Source organism: Podarcis tiliguerta (genome assembly GCF_965153285.1).
Source record: "Podarcis tiliguerta genome assembly, chromosome: 18".
Taxonomy (NCBI): Eukaryota; Metazoa; Chordata; class Lepidosauria; order Squamata; family Lacertidae; genus Podarcis; species Podarcis tiliguerta.
In genome coordinates, this window is record NC_139551.1 from 7,780,320 (window position 1) to 7,794,687 (window position 14,368).

General features: G+C 47.6%; 1 protein-coding gene and 1 long non-coding RNA gene across 3 annotated transcripts in view; both read right to left on the bottom strand.

The window, feature by feature from the left end:
* Positions 1–14,368, bottom strand: part of LOC310668653 — a 169,316-nt gene that overhangs the window by 817 nt on the left and 154,131 nt on the right. The window lies entirely within an intron of this gene.
* KANK3 (KN motif and ankyrin repeat domains 3) overlaps positions 521–14,368 on the bottom strand; it is a 32,263-nt gene continuing 18,415 nt past the window's right edge. For both annotated transcript variants that reach the window (XM_083421439.1, XM_083421440.1), the window contains exons 5-11: positions 13,335–13,604; positions 9,809–9,899; positions 8,884–9,103; positions 6,987–7,129; positions 4,037–4,237; positions 1,728–1,827; positions 521–1,145 (exon numbers count right to left, since the gene is read on the bottom strand). In XM_083421439.1, coding sequence (XP_083277565.1) covers positions 1,117–1,145; positions 1,728–1,827; positions 4,037–4,237; positions 6,987–7,129; positions 8,884–9,103; positions 9,809–9,899; positions 13,335–13,604 — 1,054 coding nt within the window. In that variant the 3' untranslated portion in view covers positions 521–1,116. The remainder of the gene's footprint in view (positions 1,146–1,727; positions 1,828–4,036; positions 4,238–6,986; positions 7,130–8,883; positions 9,104–9,808; positions 9,900–13,334; positions 13,605–14,368) is intronic.

Here is a 14,368-nt window from a genome sequence, read left to right on the forward strand (position 1 = left end):
TTACAGAGCGAAAAATACGGTAGGTTGTCTGTCGGTCCTCTTTAGGGTTCCCTGCCTCTTGAGAAACTGTCACCAGCCTTGTCATGACAGATCCTGAGGTTTGAGCAGCAGCCATCGAATGCTTGAATGCCGGGTGCCATTTTGATTCTAGGTGGCGGACCGAAATCTGACATCAGCGCCACTTCAACTGTTTCTCCTTTATTTTTGCATAGCTTTGGCTGCCTCATGAGCTGCGGACAGCAGCCTTTGTCGGCGTTCGGACACCAGACACCATTTTGAACCAAGGTGGTGGACAAAAACGTGGCTTTGGCGTAACAGGTTCAAACTCACAAATTACACTAAAAAACACAATATTCTGGGGGTTCTTCACATTCCCCGGCAATGCCAGGTCCTGTATATATCGATTATTTTGCAGGAAGCGGCATATAAACCCCCTTCCTCCCAGAAAACGGGCAACAACAAGAAGTATGGGCCGAACTCCCCCCCCCCCAGTCCAAAGTAAGGCTGAAACAGGTTGACCTTCTTCTTCGGCGATCCCTCGTAGCTGAGTAAGATTGTCTTCCATAAACACAGTTTTAACAATGAGTCCGTAAGTGACTGTGGAGGCCAATTGTGGATCCACACGTCCTTCCACAGTGGGGACATTGGTTTCCGGGCGGGAGTTGATCACGGTGTGGATTTGCCAAGCGTGCCTTCCTCCTAGCAAGTTTCTCCCTTGCGTCCTGAGTTCGAGTGTCTTCAAAGCCCATGACACCTTTGGCAAAGGCTGTTCTCCAACTGGAGCGCTCGCAGGCCAGTGTTTCCCAGTTGCCGGTGCTTATAGTACATTTTTAAAGATTGCCTTGAGAGACTCTTTAAACCTCTTTTGTTGACCACCAGCATTACGCTTCCCATTTTTAAGTTCGGGAGGACTAGGGCCCCACCCAGGGAAGAACTGGCAGATTCCTCCTGGCAGCCATAGTGTTGTACAGCTGTGGATTCTTAACTCCTGCGGCCCCTTCCATGTGGAAAACCAAAGCTGGACAGCACCAAAGCAAGGCTGTTTAAAAAAAGTGATGGGAAGGGCAGTGTCTCTTTGGGTTTTTTGGGTCAGTGAATTACGCCAAAGGTAGAATGTCACTGCTGGGAATGTTCCGGTCCCTGTTCTGTAGAAATGTAATCAAATCAAATCAATCTGTATGCAGAAAAAAAGAAAGGGGGGGCGCACAGCAATTACTGAAACAATAATTAAAGGTAAAGGGACCCCTGACCATTAGGTCCAGTCGTGGCCGACTCTGGGGTTGCGGCGCTCCTCTCGCTTTATTGGCCGAGGGAGCCGGCGTACAGCTTCCGGGTCATGTGGCCAGCAGGACTAAGCCGCTTCTGGCGAAGCAGAACAGAGCACGGAAACGCCGTTTACCTTCCCGCCGGAGTGGTACCTATTTATCTACTTGCACTTTGACGTGCTTTCGAACTGGTTGGCAGGAGCAGGGACCGAGCAACGGGAGCTCACCCCGTTGCGGGGATTCGAACCGCCGACCTTCTGATCGGCAAGTCCTAGGCTCTGTGGTTTAACCCACAGCGCCACCCGCGTTCCTTGAAACAATAATTATTTCTTACTAGTTTACTTACATGCCACCCATCTGAGTGGGTTGCAGTCAAAATCACAAACTTTAAATTGTAAAACAGAAAATTTAATAAAATTATGAAGTCTGGGGGGGGGGGGGGAGAGAACAGGGCTGACTCACCAGGTGAGCAGGCTGCTGACTGGGCGAGACGGGTAGATATCAAGGCCGCTATGTCACGATGGCCAGCCTCTAGAGCGATGGAAACAGCGTCATTGCCTTCCTACAGATGGGAGGGGATTCAAAACACACATAAAACAAGGCTGGAAGATGCCCTCTTTAGCTACACAGAAACAGAACCACCTACAGGGCGTAATGCGGCAGGTCTATTCTCCCCGCAACTGCCGCTTGAGATGGCCGCCTCAGAGATAGGAAGCAGCAGAACCTCATCGCTTCAGGTTTAGGGGTTGCCTGGCTCCACCAGGAATCCCCAGCCCCTGAACTGGGCCAGCTGGTCATGATGGGAACAACTCTTTAAGAAACGGGTGCCTGAGTTTTCCTCTTCCCTCCTTGTTCCTTTCCCCTTGTGTGCCGTGTGTGGGGGTTTTTTCCCTGAGGCGTCATTTATTTGTTGTTGCACGTAAGCCTCTTTGGGCAGCATTTTGGGAGGCACAAATGCTCCGAGCGTTTTTGCTAGGGGTTTTAGGACGAGCCCCGCCAAGAAAAACGAAGAATTTATTTATGTATGCAACAACAGCGGCAAGAGTCTTGTTAGAACGAGGACGGAAGAATGAGGAAACCCCAGCGAAAGAACAATGGCAAGAAAAACCAATGAGTTATGCAGAGTTGGCAAAGTTGACATATAAATTACGTGAGAAGGGCAATTGTGACTTCAAGGAAGAATGGGAACTTTTTGCAAACTATCTTAAAAAAAACAACAAAATGATTTGGACTGCTTGGCAGGTTTTTGAATAAGCATCCACAAATTTATTAGTAGAATAAATGACAGATAAGGCACTGATATGTACAATTTTTAACATGCAGAGAATAATATGTGCAAACATATCAGAGAGGGGAGCTGAGGGATTTCCTTAGGGGGTAGGAGAGGGGGGGGATGTAATTGGTTATTTTGATTGATTTGTTTTGTTAAAATGGTTTAATAAAAAATATATTAAAAAAAAAAATAAAGAGCCAAAGAGGTGAAATGAATACCAATGATGTGACTGCATATTATTAAATGGAAAACTAATAAAAAATATTTTTTAAAAAAATATATATTGAAAGGGACAATGAGGACCAGTAGCTTGAAGCGGGGGGAACCCAAAGCTCCCTGTGCAGAGCAACCCAGCTGCTTACTGAAATATACTCGGAGTCGAGAGTGGATTTCATGCTCTTTATTCAGCTCATAGTGGTGAGGAGGAATGGAAGTTCCCCCAGAATGTCTGCTTTATATACGTTATTTACAGAATGGATCCCACGTGATTGGCTAATTCCGGGATTCTCCTGTAGGCCAATCAGGTTGCGGATTCACTTCCACCTGGAGCTGGATTGGGTGGCTCCTGTGGACCAATCAGACTGCTGCATTCTGGACCTATTGTTCTAGGACCAATCAGGCTGCTGCATTCTGGGTCCTATTGTTCTAGGACCAATCAGACTGCTGCATTCTGGATCCTATTGTTCTAGGACCAATCAGACTGCTGCCTTTTGGATCCTAGCTGGAATTAAGATTGCTGGAAGAAATATCAACAACCTCGGATATGCAGATGACACAACCTTGATGTCAGAAAGTGAGGAGGAATTAAAGAACCTTTTAATGAGGGTGAAAGAGGAGAGCACAAAATATGGTCTGAAGCTCAGAATCAAAAAAACGAAGATCATGGCCACTGGTCCCATCACCTCCTGGCAAATAGAAGGGGAAGAAATGGAGGCAGTGAGAGATTTTACTTTCTTGGGCTCCATGATCACTGCAGATGGTGACAGCAGTCACGAAATTAGGAGACACCTGCTTCTTGGGAGGAAAGCAATGACAAACCTAGACAGCATTTTAAAAAGCAGAGACATCACCTTGCCAACAAAGGTCCGTATAGTTAAAGCTATGGTCTTCCCAGTAGTGATGTATGGAAGTGAGAGCTGGACCATAAAGAAGGCTGATCGCCAAGGAAATCAGCCCTGAGTGCTCACTGGAAGGACAGATCCTGAAGCTGAGGCTCCAAGACTTTGGCCACCTCATGAGAAGAGAAGACTCCCTGGAAAAGACCCTGATGTTGGGAAAGATGGAGGGCACAAGGAGAAGGGGATGACAAAGGACGAGATGGTTGGACAGTGTTCTCGAAGCTACCAGCATGAGTTTGACCAAACTGCGGGAGGCAGTGGAAGACAGGAGTGCCTGGCGTGCTCTGGTCCAGGGGGTCACGAAGAGTCGGACACGACTAAACAACAAAAGTCAGACTGCTGCCTTGTGGATCCTATTCAACTCAGTACATAACACTTACATTATCCACGATGGAAGCGTCACAGTCCGGCTGAGTCAGCAGCAGTTTCACGGTGCCTGCCCTCCCATGTTCACAGGCGCACATGAGTGCGGTGGAGCCCTCTTCATCTTGAAGGTTGATGTCCGCCCCGCAGGACAGCAGGGCCTCCACCATCTCCTGCCTCCCGTGGCTGACGGCAAGCATCAGGGCTGTCTGGCCAGCCTGGAGTGACACAGACAAAAAAATGTTGAAAAGCACACAGGATTTTCCCAATGAGCAGCACAGGGTGTCTAGTAAGATTCCTCCAATCTTGTTCAATTTTATTCTCATGTCAAGTTTGTGGTTGACCACAAACTTGACATGAGCCAAAAGTGTGACGCGGCAGCTAAAAAAGCCAATGCAATTCTGGGCTGCATCAATAGGAGTATAGCATCTAGATCAAGGGAAGTTATAGTGCCACTGTATTCTGCTCTGGTCAGACCTCACCTGGAGTACTGTGTCCAGTTCTGGGCACCACAGTTCAAGAAGGACACTGAGAAACTGGAACGTGTCCAGAGGAGGGCAACCAAAATGGTCAAAGGCCTGGAAACGATGCCTTCTGAGGAACGGCTAAGGGAGCTGGGCATGTTTAGCCTGGAGAAGAGGAGGTTAAGGGGTGATATGATAGCCATGTTCAAATATATAAAAGGATGTCACCTAGAGGAGGGAGAAAGGTTGTTTTCTGCTGCTCCAGAGAAGCGGACACGGAGCAATGGATCCAAACTACAAGAAAGAAGATTCCACCTAAACATTAGGAAGAACTTCCTGGCAGTAAGAGCTGTTCGACAGTGGAATTTGCTGCCAAGGAGTGTGGTGGAGTCTCCTTCTTTGGAGGTCTTTAAGCAGAGGCTTGACAGCCATATGTCAGGAGTGCTCTGATGGTGTTTCCTGCTTGGCAGGGGGTTGGACTCGATGGCCCTTGTGGTCTCTTCCAACTCTATGATTCTATGATTCTATGATTCAACCCCAAAAGCACTTTCTTATTCTAGTAATAATTATTCACAGTATAAATACCGTATTTTTCGCTCCATAAGATGCACCTAGTTTTTAGAGGAGGAAAACAAAAAAATATATATTCTGAACGAAACAGTGGATGTATGATTTTTGTGGTTCATGCTGTGGCCACAGACATGATATGTGATTTGACGGTGAGTTTGGGGTAGCCCAATGCAAAAATCCTGAGGATCCATGTGGATCCGGGCTTTGTAACCACATCTTTGCACCATTGCGGCCCCATGAAACAGTGGATGTGTGGTTTTTGTGTGCAGGCTGTAGCCATGGACATGCTGTGTGATCTGATGGTGAATTTGGGGTGACCCAATGCAAAAATCCTGAGGATCCATGGGCTTTTACCTCCCCCTCCCAGGCAGCCTCCTTTTTCACTAGCCTCCCTTATCTCCCTCCCAATCGTTTGCCGATCAGCTGCTTCCTTTCAACTCTTGTTTGCCTTAGTGTCTTTTCCTTAGCTGGAGCAATTTTTTGCTCCTCCTTTTCTTCTAATTTCTCTCCTCATTGCTTTAGTCTTCCTGTCTCCTCTCCTTGCAAGTTTGCTGTCTTTACCTCCCCCCTCCCAGGCAGCCTCCTTTATGGCTAGCGTCCTTTACCTCCCACCTGATCACTTGCCAATCAGTGGCTTTGTTTCAACACCCCCTTCCCTCTTTCTAAAAATAAATAAATATTTTTTTAAAGCATTATCTTCTTTTCGCCCCTGGGCAATTTGGCTCCAGGGACCACGCATTCGCTCCATAAGACGCACAGACATTTCCCCTTACTTTTTAGGAGGAAAAAGGTGTGTCTTATGGAGCGAAAAATACGGTAATTGCCAGTTGCCTTTTGGCCTTTTTCCTTTCATTTGCCTATATTTTTCTTTTCTTTTTTTCAATTTCATTTTGACAAAGTAATCAACACAAATAGATAAGAATAAAAATGTGCCCCCCACCCCTGAGACCGTTCCATTGTAACTATCCAACCTCCCAAAATTTCAACACCTCTGCCGATAGTTTGAGCCCTCCTGCGTATTCCCCATCTTAACCTTAATGGAACATGTTGATTTATCACTAATAGCTATATTGTACGCCTTTTTATACCAGTCTTCCGTTTTATATTCTGCATGCCCCTTCCACTTGCTAGCTACAATATGATGATAATAATACAATGCAATAATGATGATGATCATGTCTTGGTTGACCACAAACTTGACATGAGCCAACAGTGTGACGCAGCAGCTAAAAAAGCCAATGCAATTCTGGGCTGCATCAGTAGGAGTATAGCATCTAGATCAAGGGAAGTCATAGTGCCACTGTCTTCTGCTCTGGTCAGACCTCACCTGGAGTACTGTGTCCAGTTCTGGGCACCACAGTTCAAGAAGGACACTGACAAACTGGAACGTGTCCAGAGGAGGGCAACCAAAATGGTCAAAGGCCTGGAAATGATGCCTTATGAGGAACGGCTAAGGGAGCTGGGCATGTTTAGCCTGGAGGAGGTTAAGGGGTGATATGATAGCCGTGTTCAAATATATAAAAGGATGTCACATAGAGGAGGGAGAAAGGTTGTTTTCTGCTGCTCCAGAGAAGCGGACACGGAGCAATGGATCCAAACGACAAGAAAGAAGATTCCACCTAAACATTAGGAAGAACTTCCTGACAGTAAGAGCTGTTTGACAGTGGAATTTGCTGCCAAGGAGTGTGGTGGAGTCTCCTTCTTTGGAGGTCTTTAAGCAGAGGCTTGACAACCATATGTCAGGAGTGCTCTGATGGTGTTTCCTGCTTGGCAGGGGTTGGACTCGATGGCCCTTGTGGTCTCTTCCAACTCTATGATTCTATGTGCAGTATTCCAGTGCACCTCTGAGCATGTGCCGACCGCCTAGGCTTCTTAGTTCCCTGATGCCCAATAGCAGAGGGGCTAGTAGCTGCTCCCCAAACCCCATACATACCTGGCTAGCTTTGGCATTGACATTCCCCATGCCGAAAAGTCTCCGGACAACAGCCATTTCCTCTTCTTGCTCTACAGTTGCTAGTGCAGTCAGCATCAGAGCTGTGTAGCCAGCTTTGTTCTGGTAGTTAACATTACAGATCCCTGGGGAGACGAGGAGAAAAAATGCAAGAAACTGCCACCTGTACTCTGCTCATGGCTGTCTAAGTCATGGGTAGGCAAATTAAGGCCGGGGGCCGGATCTGGCCCAATCGCCTTCTCAATCCACGTGTTTTTACATGAGTAGAATGTGTCCTTTTACAGTGGTACCTCGCAAGACGAATGCCTCGCAAGACGAAAAACTCGCAAGACGAAAGAGTTTTTCGTTTTCTGAGTTGCTTCGCAAGACGAAAACGTATTGCGCCTTTTTCTTAAAACCGTCAATGCATTCCTGTGGGAAACCATCAATGCATATCCGTGCTTCGCAAGACGAAAAATTCACAAGACGAAAAAACTCGCAGAACGAATTAATTTCGTCTTGCGAGGCACCACTGTATTTAAAATGCATCTCTGGGTTATTTGTGGGGCATAGGAATTCGTTCATTTATTTTTTCATTATTATTTTTTTTCAAAATATAGTCCGGCCCCCCACAAGGTCTGAGGGACAGTGGACCGGCCCCCTGCTGAAGACGTTACTGCTAGGGATACTAAACAGCGAAATCAACGGCATTTATGTATGTGACTACAGCAGCAGGGATTCTCAGAAATGGGTGGAGGAGGAAGAACGGATGGTGAAAATCTTGGAATATGCAGAGATGGCAAAATTGATGGCACGGATAAAAAAGAAACAAATTCAGAATCTTTTAAAGAAGGCTGGAAACCCTTTCTAGTGTATATAAAAAGTTATTTCCTATAAATGCAAAGACCCCAGTGGGATTTGAAGTGTAAAAAAGCGGCAGAATAAATTAAGAAACACATTAGAGAAGGTGAAATTAGATAAGATGGAACGATTGCATGTAATTTGAATTGTGAACATTGATGCTGGGTGAGTAGGAAGTCACACACTAGTTATGTTGAATTGGAATACAATTGTTGAATAACAAATGCAACTTTTTACAGGGAAACTATATACAGTGGTGCCTCGCAGGACGAAAAGAATCCGTTCCGCGAGTCTCTTCGTCTTGCGGTTTTTTTCGTCTTGCGAAGCAACCCTATTAGCGGATTAGCGCTATTAGCGGTTTAGCGGCTATTAGCGGCTATTAAGGGATTAGAGGCTATTAAGGGATTAGCAGATTAGCTACTAAAAGGCTATTAGCGGCTTAGTGGATCAGCTGTTAAGCGGCTTAGCATCAGCTGTTAAGCGGCTTAGAGAACAGCTGTTAAGCGGCTTAGGGGCTGGGGAAAAAGGGGGGGAGGGAAAAAAACCCCGCAGAACTCGCAAGACATTTTCGTCTTGTGAAGCAAGCCCATAGGAAATTCGTTTTGCGAAGCACCTCCAAAACGGAAAATCCTTTCGTCTAGCGGGTTTTCCGTCTTGCGAGGCATTCGTCTTGCGGGGCACCACTGTATATATACACACACACACACACACACACACACAGTGCGAACATGATCTGTGCGGGATGCACGTTCGCAACCCGCAGCATTCACAACCCGCAGTGGCGCGTGTGCACATTGCAATTCAGCGCTTCTGCACATACGCGACCGCCGGGTTTTGGCGGTTGTGTATGTGTGTGTGTGTGTATATATGTATGTATGTATACACACACACACACATATAAATATAATTTTAAAAAAGAGGTATAAATTAGACAAATTCTCCTTTAAGCGCAAACGGAACAGGATTTCTCCTCCATTCCTGGCTGCAGGAGGCGCTAACAGAGACCACGTTGGCGACCCCTGACCTTAGGGCCACTCACCTGTGTCCAGCAAAAGCTGGACAATGTCGAAGTTGGAATGCGAGACGCTGTAGTGAAGAGCGGTGTTGCCATTGCCGTCGGAGAGGTTGACGACGTGCGCCAGCAGCGCGGGTGAGATTTCGGCAAATGCCATCAGGTGCTGGGCCACCTGTCCGGCCAGAGAGGCCTTTTGGCTGGACAGGCGGAACCATTCCTGGAGGAGGAGGCCGGTGCTGGAAAGCTGGAAGCCAAAACAGAGGAGCGGTTTCGATCCCTTTTCCCCAAAAAAATCCTCGCTGCAACCCTGCGAGGTAGACTAGGCCCAGCAAGACTTGCATTTGAGCACGGATCTGGACCCCCATCTTGGCTGGACACTTGTGTGGGGTTCTGGGAGTGCGCACTGCTATATGTGGCCCCGATCCTTGAAAAATACAAGTGGAAAAGGCCCTCCCTTCCAATAACAATATTATTATTATTATTATTATTATTATTATTATTACCCTGACCATCTGGCTGGGTTTCCCCAGCCACATAACCCTTTGGAGCAGGTTTTAGGGGGAAGAGGAGCACTTTGATGCAAAAGAAAGAGTGATCCGGTCCTCATTCCACAGTCAGCTGACAGGCACTATTGAATATAACCCAGAATTTAATTGTTGCTGTATAAAACTAATTATGGGACGCAGGTGGCACTGTTGGTTAAACCACAGAGCCTAGGGCTTGCCGATCGGAAGGTCGGCGGTTCGAATCCCCGCGACGGGGTGAGCTCCCGTTGCTCGGTCCCTCTCCTGCCAACCTAGCAGTTCAAAAGTACGTCAAAGTGCAAGTAGGTAAATAGGTACCGATTGTGCTATTTAATGCGAATAATAATAATAATAATAATAATAATAATAATAATAATAAGTTAATATCGATGCGCCTTCCGAGTGGTCAATCGGCCCCAACTCACCACCTCTTTGCTCTTCGGAGCGGCGCCATCTCTGGCCAGGTGGCTCCTCACCAGGAGACAAGCGTCCCTCAGCCAGGGACTCAGCTCAAACCTGTCAAAGGAAACAGCTTTAGAGCTTCCATTGAGTTGGAAGGGACCCCCAGAGGTCATTCAGCCCAACCCCCTGCAAATGCAGAAATCTCAGCTGAAGTATCCGTGACAGATGGCTATCCATCATCTGCCTGAAAACCTCCAAGGAAGGAGAGTCCGCCAGCTTCCGAGGGAGTCTTCTCGCAACGGCCATGTTTTATAATCCCCAACGCGATCAAAGTAGCTCTCCTATAGGAATTTTCGAAGCATAGGGCTGTCAGGAGCTCAGCCTACACTCGAGTAGGACTCTGGCAGAGACATATGCCCGACTGGCATGTTCTCTCCCTCCTGGTCGATTGTTTAGGAACTTCATAAGCCTTCTTCAGCCTGAACATCACAGCGACTGATGCCAACAGACATCGGCACCCTTAGGGATCCGCAGAGTTTGCCCATCATGCGTAACAGACCTCAGCAACTCAGCATTTTGGCTAATCTACTTTATTTACAGGATGCGGGTGGCGCTGTGGGTTAAACCACAGAGCCTAGGACTTGCCGATCAGAAGGTCGGCGGAACGAATCCCCGCGACGGGGTGAGCTCCCGTTGCTCAGTCCCTGCTCCTGCCAACCTAGCAGTTCGAAAGCACGTCAAAGTGCAAGTAGGTAAATAGGTACCGCTCTGGCAGGAAGGTAAACGGCGTTTCCGTGCGCTGCTCTGGTTCGCCAGAAGCGGCTTAGTCATGCTGGCCACATGACCCGGAAGCTGTACGCCGGCTCCCTCGGCCAATAAAGTGAGATGAGCGCCGCAACCCCAGAGTCGGCCACGACTGGACCTAATGGTCAGCGGTCCCTTTACCTTTACTTTATTTACTTATAAACACACACGGAGCACTGCAACATGGCTTCCTCTCTCTCTAGCATCAGACAGCAAAAGGACAAAGGACAATACAGTGGTACCTCGGGTTACAGACGCTTCAGGTTACATACACTTCAGGTTACACACTCCGCTAACCTAGAAATAGTGCTTCAGGTTAAGAACTTTGCTTCAGGATAAGAACAGAAATCGGGCTCCGGTGGCGCGGCAGCAGCAGGAGGCCCCATTAGCTAAAGTGGTGCTTCCGGTTAAGAACAGTTTCAGGTTAAGAATGGAACTCCGGAACAAATTGAGACTCTTGAGAGTCCCATGGACTGAAAGATCATCAAACCTATCCATTCTTAAGGAAATCAGCCCTGAGTGCTCACTGGAAGGACAGATCCTGAAGCTGAGGCTCCAAGACTTTGGCCACCTCATGAGAAGAGAAGACTCCCTGGAAAAGACCCTGATGTTGGGAAAGATGGAGGGCACAAGGAGAAGGGGACGGCAGAGGACGAGATGGTTGGACAGTGTTTTCGAAGCTACGAACATAAGTTTGACCAAACTATGGGAGGCAGTGGAAGACAGGAGTGCCTGGCGTGCTCTGGTCCAGGGGGTGACGAAGAGGCGGACACGACTAAACGACTCAACAACAACAAACCACTGTAGTACCACTTCACGGAACACAGTAACACAAACATCCTGTCTCTGTCACTTCCCACTCTGTGGAGTCAAAACATACACCGTCATGTGATAGACAACAATCCCATGACTGCAGTCACGGAGCAGGAATTCTAACGAGGGCGTCCCTGGATTAAGGGAGAAGAAAGCATGAAAGAGAGCATTCATTGAAGGATCAGTGCCAGATTTTGACTGGTGCGGGTGGTTTCCCCCACACGTGGCACAAAAATTGAAGACCCATCATTGAAAAGATACACATGACCCCCGTCCGCCCCTGAAAGCGTGAATGGGGTGGGGATTAAAAGAGGCGTGAGGGAAAGAAAAAAAAGAGAATATTCTTATATGCTACAACGGCAACAAGAATATTAATAGCTAAAAATTGGAAAAGTGAAATAGTACCAACCAAAAAAGGAACGGCAGGATAAATTATTTGAATATCTCGAATTGGCAAAAATGACAGGTGCGATTAGGAGACAGCCTAACCAAAAATTCCAAAAGGAACGGGAAATTTACAGAGGTTATCTTAAAAAAAAAAAAACCAGTGTCCCCAAGTCAAAATCTGGATTTGCTTTGATTAATTTTCACAAACCACAACATGGATTGCAAGTATAGTATGTGGAAAACAGTAGAAATGAAGAAAGGATAAAAGGAGTTTAACAAATAGACAAAATAGACCTATGTTGTGGAGGACGGAAGTCTATTAGAGAAGAAAAGGAATTGGAATTAAAGAATATGGTGATGTAAGTCCGTACATAAGAATTTATGGGTTTATGGTTGTATGTATGCTTTTTGTATATATATATTCCCTTTTGGTTGTTGTTGTCATGTTATTATTTTGGTTATTTTATTGTGTGTCTTTCTTCATCAAGTAAGAAAACCAATAAAAAGCAAAAAGCAAAAAAACAAAAAAAAGGTGTGAGGGGTTTGCAATTTACATTAAGCTGAGGTGTAAAGGTAAAGGGACCCCTGACCATTAGGTCCAGTCGTGACCAACTCTGGGGTTTTGGCGCTCATCTTGCTTTACTGGCCGAGGGAGCCGGCGTACAGCTTCTGGGTCATGTGGCCAGCAGGACTAAGCCGCTTCTGGCGAACCAGAGAAGCGCACGGAAACGCCGTTTACCTTCCCGCCAGAGCGGTACCTATTTATCTACTTGCACTTTGACGTGCTTTGGAACTGCTAGGTTGGCAGGAGCAGGGACCGAGCAACGGGAGCTCACCCCGTCATTGCGGGGATTTGAACCGCCAACCTTCTGATCGGCAAGTCCTAGGCTCTGTGGTTTAACCCACAGCGCCACCTGTGGACGGACCTTAAATCAGAAGAGAAAACTCATGCCTCCCCCTGCCCCTTTCTCAGTTGTGTGTAGGGAGTTATGTTGATCATTACATATTTATTTGTGCCCTCAATTTTTCCCTGACAGGAACTCCAAGGCGGCTTATGGTTAAAAACAATAACAGCTAAAACGTAGAAAACATTGACAGAATTAAACTCGCTCGCTCACTCAGTCTATCTATTAAAAACATACAGATCAAATACATTAAAAATAGCACGGTATCAGCCCTTTCCTGAAAAGCAGCCAGCTCCCAAAAGCCTTTTGGAGAAGAAGGTGCTTCACCTGCTGGCAAAAGAGCAGCAAGGAGGGAGCTGGTCTGGCTTTCCAAGGCAGGAAGTTCCAACGTTGCCTGGGAGGAGCCACCACCAATAAGGCCCTCTCTCATGTCCCCACCAAGAGGGCCTGTGGGGGTGCAGGGGGCGAGAGCAGAGCCTCCCCAGGAGATCTCAGAGCCCGGGGCAGGTTCGCCTGAAGGAATAAGGTATTTCTAATCACCTTGTAGGGATTTTTGGGGCATAACCAGCACTTTTAACTGAGGCCCCGAAACATATTGGTAGCAAGTGGAGCTGTTGTGTCCTGGATTCTAGGAACTTACTTCTCCTTCACTTCCGGAGGAGTTTCTCCCGAAATGTTTGCATCTTTGGCTTCCTCCAAATCGTGGCTCAGCATTGCCTCCTCCTGGGCGGCCCCCGAAACGGGAGTATCTGAATCGCTGCTGCTGCTGTCCACACGGGGAGGCAAGTCATCGTCGTCGTCGGTGGTGCTGGGAGTGTCACTGGCGAAGCCAAGCGGGGAGCCCTTCCGGGGGGACCTCTCCTCTTCCTCTTCCTCCTCTTCCTCCTCCTCACTTGAGGTGCTCTCGTACCTGCCAGGACAGATTGTGGGGGATCAAAACGGGGGTCTTGAGGGATGCAACTCGTAGGCAAGCACACAGCCAGATACTCTTGGTGTTTTGCGGCTGGCTTTCCTGCCTCAGAGGGCAGGAAATCTGTTCAAAAGGTACAGTGCTGCCCCGCAAGACAAATGCCTCGCAAGACGGAAAACCCGCTAGACGAAAGGGTTTTCCGTTTTTTGATGCGCTTCGCAGGACGAATTTCCCTATGGGCTTGCTTCGCAAGACGAAAATGTCTTGCGAGTCTTGAGATTTTTTTCCGCTCCCCACCCCCTTTTTCTAAGCCGCTAAACCGCTAATAGCCTTTTAGCAGCTAATCCGCTAATCCCTTAAGCCTTTAATAGCCGCTAAACCGCTAATAGCGCTAATCCGCTAATAGGGTTGCTTCGCAAGATGAAAAAACCGCTAGACGAAGAGACTCGCGGAACAAACTAATTTCGTCTTGCGAGGCACCACTGTATCTAGGAATGAACATAAGCGCAGGCCTACAAATTCAGGCTGAGGGTCTGTACCAGGGGGCAGCCCACACTGACACTGTTTCTATCCCCCAGCCCACTCGCTTCAGCGAGGTGTTCCTGGGAAGACCACAAAGCGGGAGTCAACGGTCGCAGCCCTCCCTTGCGATTGCAGCTGCCTATCAGAGGTAGGGATGCGGGTGGCGCTGTGGGTTAAACCACAGAGCCTAGGACTTGCCGATCAGAAGGTCGGCGACTTGAATCCCCGCAATGACGGGGTGA